Source organism: Aspergillus ruber, assembly GCF_000600275.1.
Source record: "Aspergillus ruber CBS 135680 unplaced genomic scaffold scaffold00004, whole genome shotgun sequence".
Classification (NCBI taxonomy): Eukaryota; Fungi; Ascomycota; class Eurotiomycetes; order Eurotiales; family Aspergillaceae; genus Aspergillus; species Aspergillus ruber.
In genome coordinates this window covers 162,244-171,296 of record NW_024467300.1, presented here as the reverse complement: position 1 = coordinate 171,296, position 9,053 = coordinate 162,244, and the positions used below count along the sequence as shown (strand labels likewise).

At 47.5% G+C, this 9,053-nt stretch overlaps 6 protein-coding genes across 6 annotated transcripts; 3 read left to right on the top strand and 3 right to left on the bottom strand.

The window, feature by feature from the left end:
- Positions 1–89: 89 nt before the first annotated feature.
- On the bottom strand, positions 90–1,280 carry EURHEDRAFT_409183 (E2 SUMO-conjugating protein UBC9). The gene is made up of 4 exons (XM_040781020.1): positions 1,090–1,280; positions 836–996; positions 753–776; positions 90–680 (listed from the first exon to the last, which is right to left on the bottom strand). Exons 1-4 carry the CDS (start codon positions 1,122–1,124, stop codon positions 427–429), a joined length of 474 nt encoding a protein of 157 aa, XP_040641581.1. The 5' UTR covers positions 1,125–1,280; the 3' UTR covers positions 90–426.
- A 359-nt stretch (positions 1,281–1,639) lies between these two features.
- On the top strand, positions 1,640–2,425 carry EURHEDRAFT_261165 (uncharacterized protein). Its single transcript, XM_040778129.1, has one exon. The coding sequence runs from the start codon at positions 1,780–1,782 to the stop codon at positions 2,182–2,184; it is 405 nt and encodes a 134-aa protein (XP_040641580.1). The 5' UTR covers positions 1,640–1,779; the 3' UTR covers positions 2,185–2,425.
- Positions 2,409–4,252, bottom strand: EURHEDRAFT_512980 (putative G-patch DNA repair protein (Drt111); the record flags this gene model as incomplete). Its single annotated transcript, XM_040786113.1, has 5 exons — positions 2,409–2,510; positions 2,564–2,656; positions 2,707–3,503; positions 3,555–3,974; positions 4,075–4,252. The coding sequence occupies 5 exons, from the start codon at positions 4,250–4,252 to the stop codon at positions 2,409–2,411; spliced, it is 1,590 nt and encodes a 529-aa protein (XP_040641579.1).
- Positions 4,253–4,470: 218 nt separating this feature from the next.
- EURHEDRAFT_409177 (acyl--CoA ligase) lies at positions 4,471–6,616 on the top strand. Its single transcript, XM_040781019.1, has 4 exons — positions 4,471–5,165; positions 5,216–5,252; positions 5,305–6,173; positions 6,227–6,616. Exons 1-4 carry the CDS (start codon positions 4,629–4,631, stop codon positions 6,320–6,322), a joined length of 1,539 nt encoding a protein of 512 aa, XP_040641578.1. The 5' UTR covers positions 4,471–4,628; the 3' UTR covers positions 6,323–6,616.
- On the top strand, positions 6,489–8,018 carry EURHEDRAFT_260988 (zinc binding dehydrogenase). The gene is made up of 4 exons (XM_040778128.1): positions 6,489–6,941; positions 7,007–7,106; positions 7,159–7,342; positions 7,408–8,018. The coding sequence occupies exons 1-4, from the start codon at positions 6,668–6,670 to the stop codon at positions 7,888–7,890; spliced, it is 1,041 nt and encodes a 346-aa protein (XP_040641577.1). The 5' UTR covers positions 6,489–6,667; the 3' UTR covers positions 7,891–8,018.
- On the bottom strand, positions 7,989–8,474 carry EURHEDRAFT_449119 (uncharacterized protein; the record flags this gene model as incomplete). The annotated part of the gene is made up of 3 exons (XM_040783788.1): positions 7,989–8,176; positions 8,250–8,305; positions 8,365–8,474. Coding segments are annotated over 3 exons (354 nt in total), but the record flags the coding sequence as incomplete, so codon positions are not given.
- Between the last annotated feature and the right edge of the window lie 579 nt (positions 8,475–9,053).

Here is a 9,053-nt window from a genome sequence, read left to right as displayed (position 1 = left end):
AAAAAAAAAAAAAAAAAAAAAAAAAAAAAAAAAAAAAAAAAAAAAAAAAAAAAAAAAAAAAAAAAAAAACTGATGGCAATTGCCAAATTCTAGCCATCAGCCTTTCGCGTTAATGTGCCTTGTTCGCTGAAAAGGACGGTCGAAAATAATCAGTAGAAACGAAGTCAATGCAACATCACGGCATATACAACCCTGTATCTGTTTTCAATACAGAAGCGAGAGAGAGAATCTAACAGCTCATAGACATTCATAATTCGTAGTTCCTTTTCGAAGATCGATCAAGATGCCCGTACTCCCCGTATAAAGCAAAAAAAGAGTGCAGCACATGTTCAAAAAGATCAACGGACCCTTAGATGTCGCTAATTTTCGCCAGAACCCCTAAACGAAATTCAGAAAAGAAACAGAAAGACTCAACCGACACACGGACTAAAGAGCCGGATTCTCACGGACAACCTGTTTCACACGTCGTTCATAGGCCGGGCGGTCCTTCTTAAAAAGGTTGTATGCATCGGCCTGGGCGGGAGATTCAGGGTTCGGGTCGTCCAGCAGATCCTGGATACCGAGGAGGATTTGCTTGATCGTGATAGCGGGTTTCCAGGCCTCTTCTTCGTTCAGGATCGAGAGACAGACGGTGCCAGAGGGGTACACGTTAGGGTGAAAGAGCGGAGGGACGAATTTGCCTATTGTATTGCACTCTGTTAGGTATGTTCTCTTTTTATACATTTCGCTTCAAACGAGATAGGGAAACGTACACTTCGGAGGCTTCGTAGGGTACTCTGTAAATGAAGAATGAAAGTCAGACCAATTTCTCACTCGATACATAAAGCCAACTCACCATCCGGAAACGTAACATCCAACTTGAACAGACCACCATCCCACAGAGTCTGGGGCTTTCCTGGGATACCGCATTCCCAGCGTTTTAAATCCAAAACCCCGTTGGGGTTGCGATAGGGTCGGGCGTAGAACCCAAAAGGATGGTCACGTCTCCATTGCTTTCTGTCATTGTCGCGCAATCAGTATTTTTCCTGTGCTGTTGGTCCACGCGCATAAGGCATCTCGCCGGGGGGAGGGGAGCATTGGCTGACGTACCTCTCCTCCGTGAGACGGTTCTGGCAGAGCGACATCGTGTAAAAAGCGGTCGATCAGGTCGCGATGTCGTAATATGAGTGGCGATTATAAGCAGAGGGACGGTGTAGAGAGTAGTAAAGAGGTGTATAAATTAAGGATAGAAAAGAGGAGCTTACTGCGCAGAGAAGAGAGAGAAAGAGAGATTAGAGTAGGTTGTTGCAGCAGTGAAGGAATCAGTTGTTCCTGGTCTAGTGCCCCACAGCCAATCACCTCCACAGCTGATACAGATTGGTCACATGACATACAGGACTTCGTGATTTGAACATTGACTAGTGACACACTCCAAACAAGTATCTATATTTGTTTGGATTGTCTCTTTTACTGGCATCTTTCTTTGTGTGTTGCAATTACAGCCAGAGTGTGATCTTGACATCAAAGAGTTGGTACAGGGATCTATATAAAGATTCCGGCTGTAGAGAGGAACGTTCCATGTCCTGATTCTGGAAATCATCGTTTAGCGTGTCAAATATGTATGAGGTAAATTCCACCAAAGAGAATTGGCCTACAAAGAATGGAATGTAGGAGTATAAAAACATTCTATTACCAATTAAAAATCTCTTACCCTTCGATAATCCCAATTCTTTGCTTCTAAATTCTTATCACTATACCCCCAACGAGACTAGGGAAGGACAAAAAGAATAGACATTCGCCATGTGCCATCAAATTACTTGGTACCATGCCGTCTGCTACCATCAGGACTCCGCCTACAATCTTCTCATCTCATGCAGACAGGCCTTGAAGGTAGGGTACGAATGCTACAGACCTGAATGCATCCTCATCCCTGTGTTCGGGGCATGTATGTCCTGCAAGCATGAAGAGAGTCTTGCAAAGGGGAAACTTAGCCTGATGCGGGCTTGCGCAGATGAGAGTTCGAGACCACAGGCCCTGGGCACTTTTTCGAGCACTCTTTCTAACATGGAATTAGAGCTAGAACTGCAGCATTCTGTCGGAGATGATAGTGGCATTTTCCTCAATGGCGATGACGAAGACGTGGTGGGTTTCGACGAAAATAATCAAACGGATGAATTGGAGTTGTTTGATTTAGTCACGTTTTGAGGTTGAGGTAACCGGTGTCTCCCTTTATCCTTTCTGATGAACGTCTTTTCTTGTTTTATTATCTGCATTTGTTTGGTTTTGCTGATTTGACCTTGACTAGTTAATTTGTGTTGGAACAGGTTTTCCAAGTGAAGGTCCGGTTTTGGCGCATTTTGGAAAATGTATTTTTATTCAGACCGAAAGTAAGTGTATGTTCCTGTTTAGACATGAGTCTCCTTCAATTATCATTGACCATCGTATATCCCCTGCTCAAACTTGACATTATCGAAGAATCGAACCGTGATCGGGTTTCCGTTGAATATCCGTCCTTCGAGTGCGTTCACAGCCTAAGATATGGTCAGCGTAATTCCGTACTGATGTCTGTAGAAATGAAATTCACCCGTAGAGCTGATAATTGGTTGGTGAATTTGACGAAAACAGGCACTGGAGGCTGCGAATCACGAGGTATGAAAACTCGCTCAACATTGCCATACTGCACAGGAATTAGAAAGGCCGACAACCAAGTGGATTCGATAAGCCAACCTTCTGTGAGCATTCTTCCCCAATCTCCTGGATCAAGTTTCCACCTTCCAACTCTGCATCCAGGTCTAAACCATTGAGCATGCCCTTCAGAACGATAACCTCACTCATCCGACCAAACTTGCCCTCGTCTTCTGCTGCCTTCTTCTTGCCACCGATAATCTTCCCTCGACCTGCCGGAGTAACAAAACCACCGCCTTCGGAATCTGGTCGCTTCTTTTGCTTCTCAACCTTTACTTGCAGCGGATTGACAATGCCAGACCCAGTTGCACCAAGACCGGAGCCCTTTGTCCAGCCATACTTTGCCAGCAACCGCTCAGCAAAACCTTTTTGCCCGGGACGCAACGAGCGCTCGTCATTGCCATCTCTCTCGCCTTCGCTTCCATATTCAGTAGGCTTCTCCTTGGCAAAGACTTCTTCAAGTTCCGCTTCCGATGCAGGGATGTCTTCTGGAGGTGGTGGGAGGATATAACGGACTGGCGCACGAGAAATAGTTGCTGAAGATGGCTGTATTGTGTCTATAGCTCGGCCCGGAAGTGGTGGTGGCGTAGTTCCCGCCGGGGCCTGCGATCCAGCAAACATTTGAAGGCGCCTGGCATAAGCATCGTCCCCGGTGGAATCGTCTGGAACTGGGGCAGGCGGCGGAGGTTGCGCGTCATCTGGCATGCCTGCTGTCATTTGTGCACGTCGAGCAAAACCATATTCACCTGAGAGATCATCGGGAAGCGACACGGACGGCTCTGGCGGAATGTCGTTGAGGTTTGGAGGCGGCGCGAAGCTGTTTGGAGGAGCAAATTGCCCTAGAATGAATTTAGCAAATTTGTACTTCATCCATCTAGCATAATACATACGGTTCATTGGCCGGCGCCCATCGCTGCTATACGAATCTCTGCTGGGCGAGCGCGCCATGCGATGTGCATAGAGACGGTCTTTCCATTCTCGAACCTCGGCAATCTGCTCGTCGCTATGCTTGTATTCCTCGTAATTATTTGGCCTAGTCGGGTCGTAGATATCGTCCCAGTTCTGTACAAATTCCTGCGCTTCGCGGTTCTTCTTGCGCTTCTTGCGGCCGCCTCGTTGTCTCTTTTCTCCCGCGTAGAAGCCATTAACATCGTCATCGTCGGCGGCCCAGTCTGCCAGAGTGGTCATTACTGGCGGAGCAGGCGCAGATGGAGTAGTAACCGCAGCAACAGCCTTGGGTAATGTCGGTTTGGGCTTCGGTTTCTGCGCTGATAACTGGGGTCTCTTGGTGGGTTGGAATCGGAGAGCAGCTGAAAAGGCAAAGTGGGAGGCAAGTGAGCAATCAGCATGTTCAACAACTTTGATATTATGACGCAAGGGAAATATTCAAGAGCAGGGTAGGAAAGCTACCAGGATTCAACTGCTGCTTTTTAGCAGCTTCATCTGACTGCGCATTGTCTTCAGAGCTTTGCTTAAAAACGACGGGCGCGCGCGAGATTGTCCCCGGAGCCGGGGATTCGGCAGAGGGGTCAAGTAAATTCGCATAGAGTGACAAGCCCGGCTTAGATGGTGTTTGATCGGAGGCCATGTTGGCAATCGGGGGTCAAAAGAGGGACAGTTACCGAGGTGGTTGACGGAGTCTCGTCGACTCGATGCTGCTTCGTCGATCCATTTGTTATGTTTGCTACGTTTGCTCTGTTTAGATATCTGATTACTAACTGATAACGGCTAACTAATCTTAGCCGAGCCGATAATTACATCATTACTTAGTTAGGGCGCTTAGACGGAAAAGGATCCGGGGTACGGACGGGAGAGAGGAGATGTTTCTAGGCATCATATTTGGTGCGGTTTCAAATTAAACCATTTTCTTCTGTTATATATTATTTTCACTATTGTATATACCCTGCTCTTCCTCAGTTGTACATATTACGGATAACAAGCCTCTTGTACTCCATACCCCAGCCATGGCTACTACCCTTGCCCGTTCGTTCTCGTCCGAGAACAGCCGTCTTGCGGTCCTCGTTCCGAATAAGCCCAACCCCTTGGCCATCTCCTACCAGCAGCTTCACTCGCACGTCGCCAGTTTCCAGGCCAAGCTAGCGAAACTGGGAGTCTCTCATGGAGCTGCTGTTTCCATAGCCCTAGTGAACTCATACGAGTTCGTCGTGTCGTTCCTGGCGGTTTCATGGCAACGAGGTATTGCTGCGCCTCTCAACCCGGCATACAAAGGGGAGGAATTTGAATTTTACATTGATGATCTCAGCTCGACGCTAGTGTTGATTCCGCGGGGCGCATATGAACAGTATGGTCCGGCTGTGCAAGCGGGTCGCAAGTATCAGGCTGCGATTGCGGAATGCTACTGGGATGGGGAAGAGGTGGTTTTGGATGTGAAGGAAGAGGGCAAGTTGGCTGGAAGCCTAGGTCTTCAGGTGGAAGAAGCGCAGCCAGATGATATCGCTTTGGTTTTGCATACAAGTGGAACAACTGGCAGACCCAAAGCTGTATGTCTTTACGAACGATTATATCAATATGCTTGCTGACATTGTAATAGGTTCCTCTGACACATAATAACTTGACAACTACCATGAGTGGGTGATTTTTCGAGACAACAGTGTTCTATTGGTGGCTGACAGCGCGCAGAAAACATAAAAGCTACGTACGAGTTAACCCCTGAAGACCGCACATACTTGGTGATGCCTCTCTTCCATGTCCATGGACTTCTGGCTGCGTTTCTGGCTCCTCTCTACGCTGGGGGATCAGTCATTGTGCCTCAGAAATTCTCTGCTTCGGAGTTCTGGGCAGACTTTGTCAACTATCAAGCCAACTGGTACACCGCGGTGCCGACGATCCATCAAATTCTACTCAAAACCCCGTTGCCTAACCCTATTCCGAGCATCCGCTTCATCCGCTCATGCTCCTCGCCGTTATCGCCAAAGACTTTCCAAGACCTGGAAAAGACATTCAAAGCCCCTGTTCTCGAAGCCTACGCGATGACCGAGGCCGCACACCAGATGACCAGCAATCCGCTCCCACCTGGTAAGCGACAACCCGGTAGCGTTGGCATTGGAACAGGTGTCGAGGTGCGGATCCTAGATGGTGCCGACAAGGAGGTTTCTCAAGGTTCGCCGGGAGAGATCTGCATCCGCGGCGAGAACGTGACCAAGGGTTACCTGAACAACCCATCAGCCAACGAGTCATCCTTCACCAGGGACGGATTCTTCCGTACTGGTGACCAGGGTATCAAGGACCCAGCTGGGTATGTGATCATCACCGGCCGTATCAAGGAACTCATCAACAAGGGCGGAGAAAAGATCAGTCCTATAGAAATCGACAATACGCTTCTCCATCACCCCAAGGTGGCCGAGGCCGTCAGCTTCGCCATTCCCGATGAGGGTCACTATGGCGAAGATATTGGTGCAGCAGTTGTTTTGAAGGGCGAAGGTGTGACCGATCAAGAGTTGAAGTCATGGGTGGGCGATAAGCTGGCTAAGTTCAAGGTGCCGAGACACGTACGTGCCCCTCTTCGAGGACGCTTAGATCAGGTTGATACTGACATGAATAGATTTTTATCGTGTCACAAATCCCCAAGACAGCCACTGGAAAGATCCAGCGACGTAAAGTGGCCGAGGCAATGCTCAAGCTAAAGGCGAAGCTATGAACGCTCCACCTTGCATTCTATATTCTGCCTTTATATTAGTTCCGCATTTATTTAGATGGTGTGCAAAGTACGAGAATGTACTACGCTTCCAGTTTCCATATCTATAAATACGGTTCAATGACGTTAGACCGCTCCTGTGGCATTTCTAAGCGCTCCATACCAAAACCATCCCCAATTCGGAGAATTTAGATCTCTAGTATCCCCAGCGCCTCCACTTGTCAGATTTATAATTCATAGGTCTTGGAACTAGATAAAGCTCCCCTCTTTCCTCTCTACAATAAAATTAATCCCTCCCATACACTCACAAATACACTCACACATAGTTCTTCGGCACCAAAAACAACAATGAAAGCAATCCAAATCCACGCCTACAACGAACCCTACAAAGTCCACAATGACATCCCAATCCCATCCCCAAAACCCCACCAAGTCCTCGTTCACATCAAAGCTGCAGGTTTCTGCCACACAGACCTGATGGCGCTGAACGGCGAGTTCGGCACAAAACTCCCATTTATCGGGTCTCATGAGCCGGCGGGGGTTGTTGTGGACGTTGGAAAGGATGTGGAAGGGTTTGGGAAGGGGGATCGTGTCGGGTGTATTAATTTTGATAGTGTTTGTGGTATGCTCTCTTTCTTTTGTCTTTATGTTATGGTTGAAGGAGCGATAGCTGATTGATAGGTACAGGGAAGTGTCCAGACTGCAAAGCTGGTCTGCCTATATACTGCGATAACCCGTTGATGAAAGGTATAACGACTGATGGTGCTTGGGCGGAGTATATGGTTGCGTGGGTCTCATTCTCGCCCATCATTATTGAACAAACCATTAACGATGCACAGCGACGCCCGTTTTATGGTCAAAATCCCAGATGACATGGACTTCAAAATTGCGGCTCCGCTGATGTGCGCGGGAATCAGTATCTACGGTGGTATTGTACGCGCAGAGGTGCCCAAGGGCGGGTCGATTGGTATTGTGGGAGTTGGCGGATTGGGCCACATTGGGACGCAAGTTGCTAAATGCATGGTATGCCTCCCTCCGTTATCCCTCTTATATCCTATGCTCCGAGCACTAAGTAACGTATCTGATAGGGCTACAAAGTCGCAGCAATCGACGCCAAAAAACCCGCCCTCCATTCCGTAGCATCCTATACCCACAAACCGGACGCTCTAATCCTCTCTAGCGATCCAGTCGAAATCTCGCTCTCAGAAATCAACAAGGTCACCACCAACGAATACGGCTACCCGGGTCTCGATGCCACAGTCCTCGCAACAGACCACCCCGCCGCATTTGAAATGGCCGCAGCGCTTACCCGCAAACACGGGACGATGGTGCTACTCGGACAGCCTGAGAAAGGGATTGCGATGTCGTATCTCACTACAATCTATAAGGATATTAAGTTGGTGGGATCTTTGGTTGCGGATACGAAGCAGGCAGAGGAATTAGTGAAATTGGTGCATAAAAATGGGTTACACGTTGATGTCAAAGAGTGGAAGATGGGAGAGGCCGAGGAGATGAGACAGGCGTATTTGAAGGGGACGACGAGTGGGAAGAATGTTATAGTTATTGACTAGCTGCCTCATTTCTGGTTCAGTGATGCGTATTGAATTACAGCGGAAGTCTCACGGCCGATTTGAACTAAAAAAAAAAATATTAGCCACTGTTCCGCATCTCAGAGAAAAAGACGTACCGGGATAATCTGCACATTCTCAATATCCCACACGCCATTGCGCGTGTAAACATCGTTCTCCAACAGTTTTCTTGCCTCCTCTTCATTTTCAGCGAGCAGCATCATAGCACTGCCCTTGAACGAAGGTGTTTCGCCTTCCTTAGGGTGCGAGTCGTTGAACATCGCTCCTACTTTTTATCAGCCTTCTCCTCAGATAATAGATAGATAGTGTAGATGAGTAGGAGAGAGGAAGAATGAACGCACCTCCGAGAACCAGAGAACCCTCACTGACGAGTTTCGTGGCGCCTTCGAGGTGGTTTCTGATTTTGTTAGTCGTCATGTTACAAGTTCGATACATGGGTTTGTGGTGTAAACATACCCCCGGACTTCCAAGCGCTTATCGATGACACCCGGCTTGTCGGGGCAGATGCAGAGGAATTCTTTCTTTGCAGGGCCGGACATGTTGTTAGGATATAGAAATAGTAGTAAGTGGTTGAAGCTGATCAGTTTGAGATTGTGAAAGAGGTGAGGTCGTGGGGAAGTGGGGGAGGGATGATAGTGGGGAACAAAGTGGCACAGTTAAGCTACACCATAGCACACTTCGTCAAGATAATTGTATCGGTTATGTATACAAGAAGAAAAAAAAAAAAAACGCCAAATATTGCTCCTCTTTCTCTAGATATTTAAGCGCATCCCGGTTATTTGTTCCACGCCTCAGACTATGAGCAACATTCAGCCCATGGCAGATAGCAGGTCAATAGGACAGAAACAGAGCCACCTCTGTTATATCACAATAAAAATAAAAGTTACCCATCAAAAGAGACTCCGCGGGCTTCAATGATATATCACGAGAGAAAAGGTCAGCTCAACACTTCAACCATTATAATTCTCTCAAAAACCGCTAAACGACATCGTTTTCCCCCGTAGCGCCAGGAAACAAAACAGATACATCCCGAGGATGCAACATGAAGAAGACTTAATTATCTCATTCATAAGGTTTGTCTCAAACATCCTTCCAAAAAGAAAAAAGAGAAAAAGAAAAAAAAAAAAAAAAAAAAAAAAAAAAAA

Coding starts and splice junctions, on each gene's coding strand:
- EURHEDRAFT_409183 (XM_040781020.1), bottom strand. CDS start 1,124: ATGTCGCTCTGCCAGAACCGTCTCACGGAGGAGAG. Junction 997..1,089: donor AACCGTCTCACGGAGGAGAG/GTACGTCAGCCA, acceptor CGACAATGACAG/AAAGCAATGGAGACGTGACC. Junction 681..752: donor CCCTACGAAGCCTCCGAAGT/GTACGTTTCCCT, acceptor GCAATACAATAG/GCAAATTCGTCCCTCCGCTC.
- EURHEDRAFT_261165 (XM_040778129.1), top strand. CDS start 1,780: ATGTGCCATCAAATTACTTGGTACCATGCCGTCTGCTACCATCAGGAC.
- EURHEDRAFT_409177 (XM_040781019.1), top strand. CDS start 4,629: ATGGCTACTACCCTTGCCCGTTCGTTCTCGTCCGAGAACAGCCGTCTT. Junction 5,166..5,215: donor CAACTGGCAGACCCAAAGCT/GTATGTCTTTAC, acceptor ACATTGTAATAG/GTTCCTCTGACACATAATAA. Junction 6,174..6,226: donor AGTTCAAGGTGCCGAGACAC/GTACGTGCCCCT, acceptor TGACATGAATAG/ATTTTTATCGTGTCACAAAT.
- EURHEDRAFT_260988 (XM_040778128.1), top strand. CDS start 6,668: ATGAAAGCAATCCAAATCCACGCCTACAACGAACCCTACAAAGTCCAC. Junction 7,107..7,158: donor TGGGCGGAGTATATGGTTGC/GTGGGTCTCATT, acceptor AACGATGCACAG/CGACGCCCGTTTTATGGTCA. Junction 7,343..7,407: donor CGCAAGTTGCTAAATGCATG/GTATGCCTCCCT, acceptor CGTATCTGATAG/GGCTACAAAGTCGCAGCAAT.